Below are 17,392 nucleotides of genomic sequence, written 5' to 3' on the forward strand. Positions count from 1 at the left end.
GTAGTGTATTTCACGCTTGAACTATATGGCATCACTACGGAAGCATGTAAGTCGACATGCCCAGCAAAGATATAGATCTTGTGTACGAGATATCCAAACATCCAAGGACTATCTCGAATATGTCCGGATCAATGACAAAGATGTCACCACTACGATCTTCAGAGGCACACTCTATGAGCTTTATGCAAAAGAGTTTCTAGAGAAGAGGCTAAACTGCTATGATATGACGAGAGTGGGAGGAGCAGGGGATAATGGTGTGGATGTTTTCGGCAAGTGGAATCTTAATACTTATTGGAAGGCACTCTCCGATGTTCAGAAGTTGAAAAAGTATCCTCGTACATCCATTCTAACCGCGTCGAAACAATATAACGACGCGATTGACAGCGAAGCAACACGAATTATTGATCTAGAGAGTCTGATCCAAGTATTTGTGCAATGCAAAAATTACAAGAAACGTATACAACCTGCCACGATCCGGGAGATTGCAGGAGTATATGACTTTCATGCGAAGACAGCATTGGACCGCATGAAGTCCTTCTTCTTTCTACTACTGCCATTTCCATTGACAAAGCAAGCACACCGTCAATTTGATACAAGTCCCGTACCACTATTGCATTTGAAAATTCCATCTTCACCAGTGGAATACGTCGACGAGGACGATGAAAGTGTGGACAGCTTTGGTGAACCAGCTCCGATTTACATTAACCAAAAAGCCCGCAAACTTCTACGAGGCCTTGAGGCCGAAATCATCAAATTTTAGGTATTTCAAAAAATCAACGTACAAACTATATTATTTGTTTCTTTACCTCACCGCTTTAGTAGCGCAGCCCTCCAGCTTTAAGCGGATGGCTGGGCCTCCACAGTCTGGGTGGAGTAAACGGTGGACACAACTCTGGTGACAGTCACAACTTCGGTGTACACATGACCGTCAACGGTGTTGACTTGAGTGTCACTAGAGCAGGAAACACGAAGGGTAGTGAAAGTGGTACCTGGTCTCTGTTTGGTGACAGTGACCATTGGACCCTCAGGAGCGTTAGTGGTGGTAGCATCGGCGGCAACAGTGGTCTTGGAGCTCTCACCTGGAACACCGGGAACAGCAGCAGCACCGTTGTTACCGTTGGTTGGCTTGGCCTCCTTGGAAGAAGAAGCCTTGGAAGAAGAAGCCTTGGTAGAAGAAGCCTTGGTAGAAGAGGCAACAGAAGTCTGGGTAGACTTGGCGGAGGTGGTGGCAGCAGAAGTAGTGGCAGCGGAGGTAGAAGAAGTGGTCGAAGCTGGGGTGTCCTTCTCAACATTGTCCACAAGGTAGTTCTTGAGCTGCTGAGTGAAAGAAACACCGTCGCTGTTTTTGTTGCTGGCACCGGAAGAAGCATCCCACAACATGAAACCACCAAAGTTCTTGTTGTTTAAGATGTCAGAGCCAACGTTCTTCTTGACCTTGTCGAGGTCAGCGTAACCAGAGCCAGCAGAGGTAGAGTCACCAGGCAAACCAACGTACAACTTGATGTCCTTGTTTGGAGAGGTCTCCTCAGCAAACTTTTGCCAAGTGTCCCAGTTGAAGCTGTCACCGAGACCACAGTAGTTGTTGTAGAATTGGATGAAGGCAAAGTCAATCTGGGTCTCAGCCAACAATTCACCCTGGGAAGCATCTGGGTACACACACTGAGGAGCAGCAGCCAAGTAGTACTGTCTGGATGGGTCGTTGTCGAATTGCTTTCTCAAGGACTTGGACAAAGACACGGTTCCAAGAGGGTTGTTGTTCTCCAAGTCGAAGTCGAAACCATCAACGATGGCATCGTCAAATGGTCTCTCATCATCGGAACCAGCACCAAACTTGTTCCACAAGACCTCGGCGAATTTTTCGGCATCTTCATCAGCGTTAGGCTCCAGGAAGCCGTAGCTGCCGGAGGCACCACCCAAGGAAAGAAGAATCTTCTTACCCTTGTCCTGACAAGTCTTGATGTCCTCACCAATCTGAGGGCAGTGGAGCACACCGTTGCTGAAAGATCCACCACACTGGTTGGCAAAGTTCAAAGACAATTCAGGGAAGCCTGTGACGAAAGAGACAAGGATGATGTCAGTGTCGTCGTTGTCACAGTAAGCGCTCAATCTCTCCTGGTTACCATAAGAGTTCTGGCCCCAGTAGACGGCCATGTTCTTGTTAGAAGAGGCGGAGAAGGCGAGAACATTTCCAATGAGCGAAACGAGGAGTAAAAGGAATGTCTGGGAAAACATTTTTCAGTGGTTTGGGGTATTAAAAGGAATGACTATGGGTATCAAGTAACGAAGGAAGGACTGAAGTTGGTGATAAGTCAAACCACAAGGGTAAGCCTGGGGTATAAGGAGCGACTGGGATTAATTAAAGAAAGACTGGAAATCCTAAAGAGAAAAAAGGTCAATTAGAGGAGAGACCAAGGGTATTTAAATCTTCAGAAGGAGGTTAGACGCGATTGTCATTGGTGAAGGGGCCCTACCCACTCAGCTCAAGGTTACACCGTGCATGCATTGTTTGCGTGAAGCTCTGTGAAGGAGAGGCAAGCGGCCGCATGCGGACACCGACTGTTCGATTTAGGCTTAGCGTTTATCATAACGGGTTCCATCTGGCTGCAAAGACCGTAAGATCCAGCACTTTTTGCAACAAGTTTGACGCACGGAGTGCATGCAAGCACACAGAAAGCCGTGTAGGCGAATTGGGTGCGTGAAGGCCGCGTCGGAAAGGCCACTTTCGCGGTACCACTAAACACAAAGACGTCTCTTATTCGTTAGAAGACTCCTTTTTGCTGCGCGGCGTTGTTTCAGTGCCAGACAACTTCAAACCACTTTGTTTAGCTTTTCTTCGAAGCGGCAGTAAATGGCTGTTTCACCTTGGCGCCTTGCGCCAGCCGCCGCCTTACAACCAAAAAAATGGGCTTATGGCGTTTCTGTGATTGTTTTCTAACTGCATGGAGGTTTTTGACTTTAGTCCGTTGTGTTGTGGTTCGGCATCTGGTTGTTGCGTGCGTCTCGTTTAATGCTCCGTGGACTGAGACAAATGTTAAGAGGTGCTGGCTGACAGCACCAACAGGGTGAAGTGTTCCCAAATAGTCCGACTTAATTCCCAAATCGATGCAACAGAAGGCTCTTCTTGCCGTAGCGAGACTAAGCCAATAATTTGTCATATTTGTTGCTTCGTCGTTTACATCGTAGACATGTCCTATCCGGGGTGCACTAGTTTCGCAGTGGCTGGTAGTGTTTTACGAGCGCCTCACCGCCTCATACTAGGCTTATGTTAGTGCTCAACAGGCCAACCGGTGGAAAAGTAGCAATCATTCCAATCTGAATCTATAAAGTTAATTGTCATACTGCGAGAATTAGCCACGATTTCTACGTGTGGAGAATTCCGCAAATGTGGAGTACACCTGCCAGTGTAGGAGTGGTGAGAAATGAGGTGGTGCGAGTTGGGAATGGCTGCAATCTGATATCAACTTACACACATTGTAAACGCAACTGACCACCTTTCCTCACGTACCCCCCATTCCTGGTCATTCAGGAAACCAAATGTGTTGGAGAGAATAGACAGTTGAGACAGTCGTTGTGAGGCACAAAGGTAGTAGAGCGTGGCTGATCGCGAAAGATTCATGGATACGCATTCTTCAACCTTCGCAGGCACCAGTCACGAAAGCAGGAACAAGACGCGAGGAGGTGTAATTTCTCCTTGTTTTGGAATATTGATTTGGCGCCCGTACCTTGAAAAACGTATATGGGGTTTATTATTTGCAGTGTCCCTTGATCTCCTGGGTGATCTGGTAAGAATCCCACGCGGTACCTTCCACTGTTCGCCCCACACTAATGTAACCACATCCATATGGCTGCAACATGTACCCAAAACCGCAGCATACACAAACAAACAGAGATCAACGAAAAAAACTCATGGATGCAGCCTGATTCAGTCGAAACAACCACATCGGAAAGATTAAGGTTTGGCCCGAAGCCTGTCTTGATCCATGTCGAACCAGGGCAACCTGTGCACAACCACCCAAAATTCCTTTCTTCACCAACACCCCATTCCGTCCTCTAACCTCTTTGTGACGTTGTCTAGCAAGCCAGAGCTCTCTACTTTTAAACGCCTCATAAACCACTCGCAAGTAATTCTAGATTTTTGTAGAGCCTAAGGTTGAGTGGTTCACACGGGAGTGTCTGGGAGCACAAAAATGAAGCCGCCATACCGCCTGGAACCAAATACAGCAATAGTAAATTTTAGAGAGTTAGTGGCGAGTGAGAAAAGGCAATTGTAACAAATGTGTCTCTGATTCGTTTGATTATTAGACATCCCTAAGAAAAAAAACCTCCCTTCAATCTTTCTTACATCTTTCTTACATGCGATCAAGCAGGTTGATCTCCAAGTCTAATAATTTCCTTACAAACTGAAGAAAAGGCCGAATGCATAAGAAATCAGCATGACAAATGGCTCTTTCGGAACTGACTTGTTCTAAAGTCTGCCTCGGATATTATTCTTGCCCTACGTCATATATCTTCCAGCACCAACCTCGGGATTATCGAGCGCTGCAAATTCTCATTGTTGGGGAGCTTAGCAGGAATAAGCCGAACCAAGCAGGATGAACAAATATGGGGTATGCCTCACATGGGTTTCCAATGTAATTGCAACACATACACTTCTATACCGTGACAGCCAAACCTGCCCCTAGCAATCAAACCAAGGAATGCTTCTAAAATTTCAAGAAGTCAGAATGACTCGGATGTTTTATGGCAATTACGTAGCCGGTACAGCTCTATCCGTTGTCTCCACCCGCGATCCACTCCTTGCACGTGCCTCCCCCTAACCCCAATTCCAGCGTATTCAAACGGATCGATATGAGGTTTTAAAAAATCTGAATATTCATCATGATAAGATTCTGGGATTTATGGCAATTCCGATCATTTGGTTCTGTGCTTCCCCTATTTCTTTGAGATCCACATACACGGTACACGGCCTTAGGAATTGCGCAGGAAATACCGCAAACACTGGGTTCTGAGTAGCCAATGGAAATTGAGCCTGGCGGCTGAGGTGTTCAACAAACACCCAAAACAGTATTTGGCCGGTGGATAGCATGTGAAGGCCTGCATGCGACAGAGCCACCCGCCGAAATTTCGGCGAAATTGGGCCAAGGTGCAGGAAGACCAGGCCTCACCGGGGCCATGTTTTGCAGCTAAGCCCGACCCTTTGGGAGTAGGGGGTCCCATTTTGCAATATATAAAGGTGGGCGATTGCCCGCTGATTCTGATTTCTTCTTCTTTTTTTCTTCTCTATCCAGTTGAGTCTTTAGTTTATTCTTCAAACATGTCTGTCAACTTCAACACCAAAGCTGAGACCAGAGACGGTTCTCTTTACACCAAGTTCACCTACGAGTCGGCCATTGTCGAGAAGAAAGAGGCTGGTTCTCTTTCTGTCACTCCAACTGCCACCGACTACGAGTTCAAGGTCGACTTGGAGACCCCAAAGACTGGTTTGTTGTTGGTCGGCTTGGGTGGTAACAACGGTACCACCTTGGTCAACGCCATCTTGGCTAACAAGCACAACATCTCCTTCGAGAACAAGGAAGGCAAGGTTGAGCCAAACTACTTTGGTTCCGTCACCCAGGCCTCCACCGTGAAGCTCGGTGTTGACAAGGAGGGTAACGATGTGTACGCTCCATTCAACTCGATCTTGCCAATGGTGCACCCTAACGACCTTGTCGTCGGTGGTTGGGATATCTCCAAGATGCCATTGGACCAGGCCAGTAAGAGAGCCAAGGTCTTGGACGTCGACTTGCAGAGACAGGTGGCTGGTTACACCAAGTCCATCGTGCCATTGCCTTCGGTTTACTACCCTGACTTTATCGCTCTTAACCAGACGGACAGAGCTGACAATGTGTCCAACGTCGACAGCAACGGCAAGGTCACCACCAAGAACAAGTGGGGCGATGTCGAGAATATCAGAAAGGACATCAAAGACTTCAAGGAGCAGAACAAGTTGGACAAGGTTATTGTCTTGTGGACTGCCAACACTGAGAGATACTCCGACATTATCCCTGGTGTGAACGACACTGCCGACAACTTGATCAAGTCTATCAAGGAGTCTCACGATGAGGTTTCCCCATCCACCGTGTTCGCCGTGGCTTGTATCTTGGAGCAGGTTGCCTACATTAACGGTTCTCCACAGAACACCTTCGTTCCCGGTGCCATTGAGTTGGCTGAGAAGCACAAGTCTTTCATTGGCGGTGACGACTTCAAGTCTGGCCAGACCAAGTTAAAGTCTGTGTTGGCCCAGTTCTTGGTTGACGCTGGTATCAAACCATTGTCTGTCGCCTCTTACAACCACTTGGGTAACAACGACGGTTACAACTTGTCTGCCCCCAAGCAGTTCCGTTCTAAAGAGATCTCTAAAGCCTCCGTCATTGACGACATGATCCACTCTAACGAGATTTTGTACAATGAGAAGAAGGGCAATGGTGTGGACCACTGTATTGTCATTAAGTACATGCCAGCGGTGGGTGACTCCAAGGTTGCTATGGACGAGTACTACTCCGAGTTGATGTTGGGTGGACACAACAAGATTTCTATCCACAACGTGTGTGAGGACTCTTTGTTGGCCACTCCATTGATCATTGACTTGGTTGTGATGACCGAGTTCTTGCAGAGAGTCAGCTACAAGAAGGTGGGCGAGAAGGAGTACGACAATTTCTACGCTGTCTTGACTCTCTTGAGTTACTGGTTGAAGGCACCATTGGCCAAACCAGGCTTTGAGCCCATCAATGGCTTGAACAAGCAAAGATTGGCGATCGAGAACTTGTTGCGTTTGTTGAGGGGATTGCCCTTGGTGAATGAATTGAGATTCGAGGAGAGATTGGTTTGAGGCGTGTCGTAAAACAGAAGAGTAATAATATTAATAATAATATCAGTGATTAATAACAATGTTCCTCGTAATAATAAAACCATCTTGAGCGATCCCAAGTAAACCGCCAAGGCGCCGTATGGGCTACCACTAGCCAGCCAGGACCCGGCATGTGCGACCCAACAAAGCAAATCCACAATAGGCGCGAGTTTAAACAAAGCATAAAGTGAGGGCAAGAAGGTGTGACGAACTGGGCACAAAAGGAGCATAAGCCTAGGAGAGCCGTTCCTTTAGAGGAGAGGCGATCAAAAGCCGCGGCTTCTCGGCGTTTGTCGGACCCCCGTAGTGCTGTCTTTATTCTAGGGCAAGTGGGTAGAAACGAAAGGAAAGAACAAATCAGAAAAATTGATTAACCGAAGAACGAAATAGATCCTTCAGGATAATCTCGCACAATCTGCGCTCGAGATTCTGCGTCCGAGGAACCACCTTTGTGGGGCAGCCACTCGGTTCGAATCTCTGGGCAGTGGCATTTTCTTTGTACCCAAAAGCGCACCGTAATGTGAAACTTGCGCATAGCAAAGCAGCAGAAGCTTAAGATTGCCCGCAACAAGATAGGAAAGTTCGCCAGAGATGTGGAATCGAAAAATACGAAAAGAATTAATGTAATATTTTGCCAACCTGAAACTCGGCATTTGCTCCGCTTCAGCCTTTCCTCTTTCTGGTCATGACACTGTCATCGGGGAGGGCTCTGACGCCCCTGTGCACAACCGATTATCTTCCTCTCCGCCCGCAACTTATATAATACCCTCGATACCCAATTGTCCTCCTCAGCGTACCGCAAAAAAACATACACAAACACACACACGCAAGAACATCATGGGTTTGGTTACTGTCGAAGTCGGCGAGGCCAAACAGGGCGAAGGCGCCCCAAGAAGAAGAGCCGCTCAGAGAGATGCTCCTTTGGAAAGACCAATTGACTCCAAGGCCACCACCCTCCCCGAATTCTTTGAGGAGTGTGTCAAGAGAAACGGTGACCGTAAGGCCATGGGCTGGAGAGATTTGAAAGAGGTGCACATTGAGACCAAGCAGGTGACCAAGATTGTCGATGGCGAGGAGACCAAGGTAGACAAGGACTGGGAGTTCTTTGAGATGGCTCCTTACAGGTACCAGCTGTACCCCGAGGTGCTCAAATTGATCAAGCAATACGGTCACGGTATGGTTGAGATTGGTATCAAGCCTAACCAGGAGAACAAGTTGCACATCTTTGCCTCCACCTCCCACAAGTGGATGAAGACCTACTTGGCCACTCAGACCCAGAACATCCCAATTGTCACTGCCTACGACACTTTGGGTGAACAAGGTTTGACCCACTCCTTGGTGCTCACTGAGTCCAACGCTGTGTTCACCGACAACAATCTTTTGAGCCAATTGATCAACCCCTTGAAGAAGGCTGAGAATGTCAAGACTATCATCCACTCTGACAAGATTGACCCTGAGGACAAGCGTGCCGGTGGCAAATTCTACAAGGAGGCCCAGAAGGCCAAGGAGGAAATTGAGAAGATTCGTCCTGACATTCAGTTTATCTCCTTCGACGAAGTTGTCGAGGCTGGTAAGGACAAGGCTTCCGAGGACATCAAGTTCACCGCTAAGCCTGAGGACACTTCGTGCATTATGTTCACTTCTGGTTCCACTGGTGAACCTAAGGGTGTTCTTTTGACCCATGCCAACATTGTTGCTGGTGTTGCCGGTCCTTCTACTTGTGCAGGCAGAGACTTGGTCACCAAGAACGATCGTGTCATTGCGTTCTTGCCATTGGCCCATATTTTCGAGTTGGTCTTCGAACTCCTCACCTTCTGGTGGGGTGGCTGTCTTGGTTACGCCAATGTTAAGACTTTGACTGACGCTTCCGTTAAGAACTGTAAGTCTGACTTACAAGAGTTCAAGCCAACTATCATGGTGGCAGTCGCTGCTGTGTGGGAGACTGTCAAAAAGGGTATCTTGGCCAAGGTGAAGGCCTTGCCCATTGTCACCCAGAAGATCTTCTGGGCTTCCTACAAGGCTAAGACCGTCTTGAACAACAATAAGATCCCTGGTGGCTCTATCTTTGATATTGTTTTCAAGAAGGTGAGAGCTGCTACTGGTGGCTGCTTGCATCACGTTTTGAACGGTGGCTCTCCAGTCTCCAGAGACACTCAAGTATTTATTTCTACCTTGATCGCCCCAATGTTGATTGGTTACGGTTTGACTGAAACTTGTGCTAACTCGAGTATTCTCGAGCACAACAAGTTTGAATTCGGCTCTGCTGGTACCATTGTCGGCTCTGTTACTGCTAAGTTGATCGATGTCGCTGAGGCAGGCTACTTTGCCAAGGATAACCAAGGTGAAATCTTGTTGAAGGGTGCTCCAATTACTAAGGAATACTACAAGAATGCTAAGGAGACTGAGGAGGCTTTTACTGAGGATGGCTGGTTCAGAACCGGTGACATCGGTCAGTGGGATTCCAACGGTGCTTTGCAAATCATCGACAGAAGAAAGAACTTGGTTAAGACTGCCAATGGTGAGTACATTGCCTTGGAGAAGTTAGAGTCTGTTTACAGATCCAACTCTGTTGTTTTGAACATTTGTGTCTACGCCGACCAGAACAAGGTCAAGCCCATCGCTATCGTCATTCCAAACGAGGCTCATTTTAAGACTCATCTTCAAGATGACAAGGTGTACTCCGAATCCGAATTGCAGACTAAGGAGCTTGCTTCTTTATGCCATGATAAGAAGGCCATCAACTCTGTTCACAAGGCATTGGTGGCTACTGGTAAGTCCCAAGGCTTGAAGGGTATTGAGTTGATCCAGAATGTTGTCCTCGTCGATGACGAATGGACTCCTCAGAACGGCTTCGTGACCTCGGCCCAGAAGTTGCAGAGAAGAAAGATCTTGGCAGCCTACAAGGAGGGTGTCGACAATGCTTACAAATAATGGTTATGCCCGACCCAGCAATCTTTTATCTAGGAGTTTTGTTGTTTAGCAGCAGTTAATTCGCGTATTATTCTCAGAGTGTAGTCTATTAACCACCGTAAACACCGGCAAACACCTTGCGAATACGCTTGATATCCATGCCAGCGTTGAGACAGAGTTGAAGAAGAATTCTGCTCTTCTGTGGGTTGAGATAACCCCCGGCAATCAAATAAGTGTTGTTGTTCTTGGGCATGGATCCCCGAGGAACCATACCATCCATTGATCTTTTGGAGTAGATAATCGGAATTCCGTGAAGTGCCGACAATTCTCCTAATTGGGTATTCGTCCTATCGGGAAGAGAGCCAGCTCCCATAGTAGCCATAACAATGCCGGCAACCTTCATTCTATCGACAGCCATATTGATCAATTCATTGTTGAAGCTTTGATGAGCGTACAATATGATGACCTCAGGCATCGTTTCTTCGAAAATCGAGGTTTTGAAGGAAATTCTTCCAGTGGGAAGAGCACTAGGATAGTAGTAGTGAACTTCATTGTTGACAAAGTTGCCCAAGTAGCCGTGTCCCAAGGACTTGAAGGAGTCTAGCGAGTTAGCATCGCTCTTGGTGATATAGTAACCAGAACCAATTTTATCATTCAAAGTGACCAAGACACCTCTTCCTTTACTTTGCTTATCAGCAGCAACGACACAAGCCTGGTATAAATTAGAGGGGCCGTCAGCGGAAACTGAAGTGGAAGGTCTCATAGACCCACAGATCACCACAGGCTTGTCTTGAAAGTCTAATGTAGCATCTAGAAAGAATGACGTCTCTTCACATGAGTCAGTTCCATGTGTGATAACCACACCGTCATGATTGTCGAGGGCGTCTTGAGTTCTGGCCTTAAGTGTCAAAAGCTCCTTTGTTGTGATCTCTTTCGAGTCGAGGTTGAAAACCTGCTCAAAATGCAACTCACATGTGTGGGAAAGATCTGGAATGCTAGAAATGAGATGCTCGATGGTCAAGTCCACATGATATCCAGCTGTCTGATATGCCGTGGAGCCCTTGCTGGCAATTGTGCCACCAGTTCCAAGAATCTTGATCACTGGAAGTCTTTCTGGTGCACTGTCTTCAAAAGACTCGAGCGTTCCAGAAGAGTTCGTCCGGTATTTAACGTGGAAGACGGGATGCTCGATGTCTCTGACATCCTCTTGGATATCGAAAAGACCAGGTCCACCCGTTGGTAAGGTCATGAAAAAGAAGAGTTGGGAAAACACCACACGAACAGTGGGGTTTACGGCGTTTTGATGCCGTGTGCTGCCATGCAGGGTTTCCAAATACCACAGAGTCGACTTTTCTACGTAAGTGTGTTCGCATTAGAGAGGAAAAATTGAAGGTAAATACTACGATTCTTCTCTATATCATATATCTGGGTTGGATAGGAACAATAATGAACGTTAAGCGAAAGTGGCTGCGAAAATTGTGCAGAGAGTGGGATCGTGAATTCCACCATTACGGGCTTTCTTAAATGTAAGAGGTGAGGTATCTTTTTATGCTAAAATTGGTTATTTCATAGGCCAGATCACATACAGATTACATTATTAGAAACTACAGGTCTTTTGCTGATAGAATTTCTCTTTCGCCCATGCGCCGTGCTCAAGTACTTCCGAAGTTTTGGACATTTGGAAGACAGTATGGTGAGGAAAGACACCTGAAGATACCTGGCAGCTCATCCAAATTAAAAATATCGATGCTACCATGTACAAAATAAGAAATTGCAAACAAGTCATACCGAATAGTAGAGGAGGTTAGGCATGTTTACACCCGTGCACCTTGCGGTATCAAGGCTTCTGAGGCTTCTAAGGCTTCTCTACCCTGACATCGAATTCATTATGGGCCTTTTTAGCAAAGAAGAGAAGGTGGTTGATCCACCTAACAAAACAAAGCGGAAGATCTGCTGGGACGCTAGAGACAAATTCTTTGACTGTCTTGTAAAGAACAATATCGACAACTCTTTGGATCCAAAGAAGAAGGATGAGGTTGAGACGCAGTGTGGAACCGAGAGGGCCGTATTCGAAGAGAGCTGTGTAGCGTCATGGTACAAATACTTTCAAGAGAAGAGGTATAATGACATTCGCAGACAGAAGTATATTGAGCAGCTAGAAGCTGAGGGTGCAAAGCCATTGCCTATCAAGCTATCTGGAAAATAACCGCAAGAATAACCGCAAGAATAAAGTCTTCCTTACATGTATATAGAGTTTTCGAATCTTCAAATTAAACCACAGTGATGTAAACAGGTTCTCTTCCAACAGTCTTTTTGCCTGAACCGTAAAAGTCATCGAACACACAACCCCATTCATATTTGCCCTTTTCAAGTACCATGAATCCTAGTTCCAACTCAACATGCCCGCTTGGAGCAATCTGTTTAGGGCCAACAGTCTTTTGAAGTACGCCATTGAAAAGGATTCTTTGATCAATCGATATGTCTGGTCTGTTGGATTCAGATGTTGGGAAAGGGACATGACGTAAAACCCCCGAAAGTGCCGTTTTGGTATGATTAACTATCTTGGTCTTTAGGGTGTAGAAACGTTCCTTTTCCAAACTGTACTCATTCTCTTTCTTGTCAATAACTCCTGGGGTTCCTTCGACACTCCATATGCTGTGTTGAATCAGAATATTGTCGTACACCAATGCATTTGCCATCCTGGAATCCAAGCGGATGTTTCTGAGATCAATTGTACCTGATCTTGAAGATGTCCTCGTAACAGTGTGCCAAGAGCCCTCGAGGCATTCTAGCAAGAATGATCTGATCCAAAAGTTCTTTCGGTTTTGCTCGTCCTCCTCGGCAGTGATGGAATAGTTCTTGACATATTGTTTCTTTCGTAATGAGGGTATAGGGCGGCTGACATCAACGTCCTCGAGGCAGATCCTCCGAATAGGAAGCAAGAGTCTACTTGTCTTTGTGGACTCAATCTTCTCGTTCACAACAAATGCCATATCACTTTGTACTTTATTTGTTATCATGAGAGCTAGCTTCTCTTTCCATAAGTTGCGAACGTCAAGCACCAAAAGGCAATATTGAGAAATATCATCATCGTCGGATTCCTTAGCTTTTGAGATGAACTTCAATAGATCGCTGATATTCTTCTCGATAAAGCTTTCTTTTTCAGGATGGTTGCCCAATTGAAAGCCTTGCAATGATGTCGAGAAGAAAGGAATGACGTCACATCCAATAATCTCCAATGAAGGTTGTACTGTGATGTTGAGTGGCACGCTGATTGTCTTTATATAGTTCTTGCGTTTCTCATCCGATGACCTATTGCAATATTCGAGAATCAACCTCAGCTCAGCCATACCCCTTTTGCCGTTAATTTGGTACTGAAACTCAACAATAGACAGCGGTTGTATGATTTTATACTTGGATGATATTTCTTGTTTGTTCACAACTGTGAAGGGCTTGTTTTCCAAAAGCTGCCATTCAAGCTCATGGACTTCCTCGGCTGAGAGTTGATTCACACCTGCGTGATTCAATCTCGAATTGATAGAGTCGTTTGTTGAATCCCAAAAGGAGAAGGACAAGTAATTGATAGCAATATTGGAAGTATTCTTCAATTTGATTGAAAATTCTTTTTTTTCGCCCTCGAGAAGCATTAACCATCCGTTAGAAATCAGATTGGCCACGAGGGAAAGTGATGCTTGTGAAGGTATCACAGTTAGTGTGAGACTTTTCGATGTTGCTCGTCCAGCAACATTTTTGTGCTGAAGGTTGTCAGCACATTTGTCAAGCACATTGCTCAGATCTTCTTTGGTGGGATTGATAGCCAGGAGCCTTAGATTTGCGTTCGATTTTTCCAGATCAATTATGCTAAATCGTTGCGGCTCTGATGTACCAAAAGTGACGTCAAATTCTGAAATTTTGAAAACACCAGGTTGAGTGATTTTGAATGCGACGACAACATGACATAAGGAAGATGGGGGAACAACAACATTGTTGGTGGTTTCCAGAGCCCGCTGTTCAGAGTCGTAAAGCTTGCTAGGATGAAACTGCATCCCATTGAGCTTGCTGAGATCTTGCTTGTTAAAGCCAGAAACACCAACGACTCTCATCAGCGGTCTTATTGTCTCGACAGCACTTGGGTCATCAGCGACGATGCAAATGTCAGACACGTTCAAATCAAAAGCAAATGGATTTTGGAGGAGAATGACAACCTGGTGTATATCATTCACGCATACGAGTTTGTCTTTGGAAGGCAAATCCTTTGGTACTTTACTAAAAGGATTGAAAATAAGTGGATCATTACCACTTGTGGGGGTTGTTGAAGGAGGTGTCTGAAATGGAACAAGCTCATCAGCTTGCAGCTGGAGAACAAATTTGGCATTTCTAACCATGAAAGGGTCTGGATGGGCAATCAGAATGGAGTTATGACTTTCCTTGGATAAAAGAGCAAGCCAATCCATCTTCCTTTTCAACTTTATCTGATCCTCGTTAGGTAAGCAATGAGTATACCTTGATAGTATCAAGACGCATATCTTAGCTAACATTTCATAGTCCTTAAGTGATTCTGTGATGCGAAGGCATATCTTAAGGAGCAGTAGCTGGAGCGTGATCCAATCAGAATAATGTTCTGCTGCCTCAATTTCTTTGGCTTCAGTCTGCCTGCCAATGCTGTACATCTCAAAAAGGAATTCGAAAATCTCTGTGAGCCTCTCTGCTGTTATGAAATCCGGTAAATGAGCGTTGTGGTTTAGTTTCGGTAAAAGAGCGACTAGTAATATGCGAAGTATGAATGCACGTTTCCGACGAAGTCCCAAGTCTGAGTAGATGATCGCCAAAGTATAGTACACACGGCATTGCTTGAAAAATTCCAAGTCAATAAGTTGCATGCTGAATATTTGATCAATGAGTGCAAGAATTTCACTCCGCAAGACTGGGTCTCTGTGACTTACACTGTCAAGTGGAGAGGCCTTTACCGTAGCCTCGAGGACCTGCAGCTCTGAGCCTGCACCAGCCTGATAGATGTTGATGAATAACTTAATGCTTCGAAGAAGGAATTCAATGTACACCAAATCAGGGACGCCGTTCTCGAAATCTGAGTCACTGAGGCTGTAGAACATGGCTGTCTTGTTGCACAAAATCCTTAGGAACTCTGTTATTGACGAGCCACTAAGCTCCACCTGGCCCGATGTCGACGTCAAGCTTGTACTTCTAGATCTGCTTGTTGAACTCCTTGATTTGCTTGTAGAGTTTCTGGGTGACAGAACACCATTTGAATGCTTACTGCCCAATGAATCAGTTGACAAACGCTTTTGTGCCGAAGTGATAGAGCTGAGCTTATTCTTGTGAATGTGTAATACCGATGCAAGCATAGGGTTCAGAGCCTGATGCGGTATCCCCAAATATGAAAGCATCAATGAAGAGACCGCAAGACCCTCAAGAGCGCTGCCCAACCAAAGGTTATCGTCAGACTTCTTTAAATTGATGGCAGCATCGGTGAAATACTGCAATGCGTCGTTTGCCTGACCTGCAAGGAGCAAAAAATTACCCATGAGTTTAGCTTGTCTACCTGTTTGTCTTTGAGAAGCTTTGACCTTCAGATCTGGCGTTGACAGAAGCGTTTGATTTTTCGAGAACGAGACTTTAAATGAAGATCCCGAGGTAACTTTCTTTTGAGCGTAGGTGATAGTTTTGTGCAATGCTGTGCCATCTCTCAAGGAAACGGGAGATCGAAGAGTGATCTTTTCGTAGGAAGACACGTATGATGCTAGCGCTTTGAGATATTGTTCGGTCACGTAACACATGGTTGTTTCTAAAGTGGTGATGTTTTGATCTTCCAAAGATGGCACAAAAAAGACATCCTGGGGGGCCAGTGATGCGTGCTTCTCGGACTCAATCTTGTCCGCAGGCGAGTTAAAATAAATGCAATTGTGAACGATAGCTGTAGGCTGTACTTCTGAGAGCTTTTCGACAGCGTTCTCTTCGAAGTCCTCATAACTACCCACACCCAAGACAATGAAGGTTTTCCTGAATGGTTCAAAGTCATGGAGGAACAGGACATCTTCGTCTGGCGGGCTCGCACAGAAATCGTAAAGAATCCTGCCCTGAGGAAAAGCTTGAGGATTGAAATTTCGGGCTTCAGGTAGCGGAGCCACGTCTAACAAGCGTATATCGTTGGCACTTCGTATTTTGTCATAGTATTGGTGGAAGTCAGGGTTCCCTCGGTTCAACGGTACCACTAGAACTCGCGTCCTCGCAGGAGCAGCAAAATTTAGCGAGTCTGCCATTGAATATGATCCTGGCAATTCAGTTTTGTAGGAGTACTTCGGTGCTAGGTTTTTGCAGAGAAATCCGATTTGGTGTGCGGCCTGTGTTGGTGTAAATAAGACAGCGCTGCAGTGTGCAAAACTAGACCCTTCGATGGGGCTGTGGAGAGGAGCGTTGATCCTAAGAAAAAAAGAGAGCTCGTGAGTATCTAGAAAAAGTGGTTCAGCTGGAATCAGAATTCTAACGATTGTGTCTTTTTGGTCTTGGCATCTACCAAAGTGCTATCCTTTCAAGGGTGGTATCGTAGTGCACCCGTGCCTCCGAAATCTTGAACTGCGAACTGGAGGCAAACTCTCCTACCAACCCACAGAACTCTACAACTTCGTACCCAGGCTATCAATCAAAAAATGCCTGGCTTAAGTTTTGACAACTACCAGAGAAATCAATTTCTCTCAGCCAATGGCTATGCAGCACCCAAGGCCACCTCGACAGGTACCACCATTGTGGGAGCCAAGTTCAAAGGAGGAGTAGTGATTGCAGCTGATACCAGAGCTACTACCGGCAGCATAGTCGCCGACAAGAACTGTGAAAAGTTGCACAGATTAGCTCCAAGAATTTGGTGTGCTGGTGCCGGTACTGCTGCTGACACTGAGATGGTTACCCAGTTGATTGCGCTGAACTTGGAGTTGCACGCCATGTGGCAGTCTCGCCAACCTCGTGTGATCACTGCATTGACGTTGTTGAAGCAACACTTGTTCAAGTATCAAGGTCATTTGGGAGCTTACTTGATTGTCGCTGGCTCTGACCCCACTGGTTCCCATTTGATGTCGGTGCAAGCACACGGCTCAACCGACGTGGGCGAGTACCTTTCGCTCGGATCCGGTTCCTTGGCCGCTATGGCCGTTTTAGAGACAAACTGGACGCCAGATATGACTAGAGAAGAGGCGGTGAAGTTATGTGCTGACGCCATTGAGGCAGGTATTTGGAACGACTTGGGTTCCGGTTCCAACGTGGACGTCTGCGTCATGGAAACGGGCAAGGATGCCCAGCTATACAGAAACTACTTGACGCCTAATGTTAGAGGTGCCAAGACACAGTCTTACAAGTTTCCTCGTGGTACCACGGCAGTTCTCAGAGAGAGCATACGCGATTTTGTCGATGTCGAGGAGACTGTGGTTGAGTTGGGACGTCTGGACGCCATGGAGGTGGATGCATAACGAGAGAAATATAAATCATGAAATGAAGTGAATTGTAGGCAGAGCAGCTTGTACTGTGGTGGATGATTCTAGAAGAGTGCGCACAGTAGATAAGTCGTTCGGCTAGAAAGTCTCACCATCA

General features: G+C 46.2%; 8 protein-coding genes across 8 annotated transcripts; 5 read left to right on the top strand and 3 right to left on the bottom strand. All coding sequences in view use genetic code 12, as the record gives it.

The window, feature by feature from the left end:
* Positions 1-25: 25 nt before the first annotated feature.
* CXQ87_000571 (uncharacterized protein) lies at positions 26-760 on the top strand (the record flags this gene model as incomplete). Its single annotated transcript, XM_025479145.1, has 1 exon — positions 26-760. One exon carries the CDS (start codon positions 26-28, stop codon positions 758-760), a length of 735 nt encoding a protein of 244 aa, XP_025338618.1.
* A 77-nt stretch (positions 761-837) lies between these two features.
* CHT3 (Cht3p) lies at positions 838-2,232 on the bottom strand (the record flags this gene model as incomplete). Its single annotated transcript, XM_025479146.1, has 1 exon — positions 838-2,232. The coding sequence occupies one exon, from the start codon at positions 2,230-2,232 to the stop codon at positions 838-840; it is 1,395 nt and encodes a 464-aa protein (XP_025338619.1).
* A 3,082-nt stretch (positions 2,233-5,314) lies between these two features.
* INO1 (inositol-3-phosphate synthase) lies at positions 5,315-6,868 on the top strand (the record flags this gene model as incomplete). The annotated part of the gene is made up of 1 exon (XM_025479147.1): positions 5,315-6,868. The coding sequence occupies one exon, from the start codon at positions 5,315-5,317 to the stop codon at positions 6,866-6,868; it is 1,554 nt and encodes a 517-aa protein (XP_025338620.1).
* Positions 6,869-7,723: 855 nt separating this feature from the next.
* Positions 7,724-9,817, top strand: FAA4 (long-chain fatty acid-CoA ligase; the record flags this gene model as incomplete). The annotated part of the gene is made up of 1 exon (XM_025479148.1): positions 7,724-9,817. The coding sequence occupies one exon, from the start codon at positions 7,724-7,726 to the stop codon at positions 9,815-9,817; it is 2,094 nt and encodes a 697-aa protein (XP_025338621.1).
* Positions 9,818-9,905: 88 nt separating this feature from the next.
* On the bottom strand, positions 9,906-11,045 carry CXQ87_000575 (asparaginase; the record flags this gene model as incomplete). The annotated part of the gene is made up of 1 exon (XM_025479149.1): positions 9,906-11,045. The coding sequence occupies one exon, from the start codon at positions 11,043-11,045 to the stop codon at positions 9,906-9,908; it is 1,140 nt and encodes a 379-aa protein (XP_025338622.1).
* A 639-nt stretch (positions 11,046-11,684) lies between these two features.
* Positions 11,685-12,002, top strand: CXQ87_000576 (uncharacterized protein; the record flags this gene model as incomplete). The annotated part of the gene is made up of 1 exon (XM_025479150.1): positions 11,685-12,002. One exon carries the CDS (start codon positions 11,685-11,687, stop codon positions 12,000-12,002), a length of 318 nt encoding a protein of 105 aa, XP_025338623.1.
* A 64-nt stretch (positions 12,003-12,066) lies between these two features.
* CXQ87_000577 (uncharacterized protein) lies at positions 12,067-16,074 on the bottom strand (the record flags this gene model as incomplete). The annotated part of the gene is made up of 1 exon (XM_025479151.1): positions 12,067-16,074. One exon carries the CDS (start codon positions 16,072-16,074, stop codon positions 12,067-12,069), a length of 4,008 nt encoding a protein of 1,335 aa, XP_025338624.1.
* Positions 16,075-16,461: 387 nt separating this feature from the next.
* Positions 16,462-17,271, top strand: PUP1 (proteasome core particle subunit beta 2; the record flags this gene model as incomplete). The annotated part of the gene is made up of 1 exon (XM_025479152.1): positions 16,462-17,271. One exon carries the CDS (start codon positions 16,462-16,464, stop codon positions 17,269-17,271), a length of 810 nt encoding a protein of 269 aa, XP_025338625.1.
* Positions 17,272-17,392: the final 121 nt, after the last annotated feature.

Source organism: Candidozyma duobushaemuli (genome assembly GCF_002926085.2).
Source record: "Candidozyma duobushaemuli strain B09383 chromosome Unknown A_B09383, whole genome shotgun sequence".
NCBI lineage: Eukaryota > Fungi > Ascomycota > Pichiomycetes > Serinales > Metschnikowiaceae > Candidozyma > Candidozyma duobushaemuli.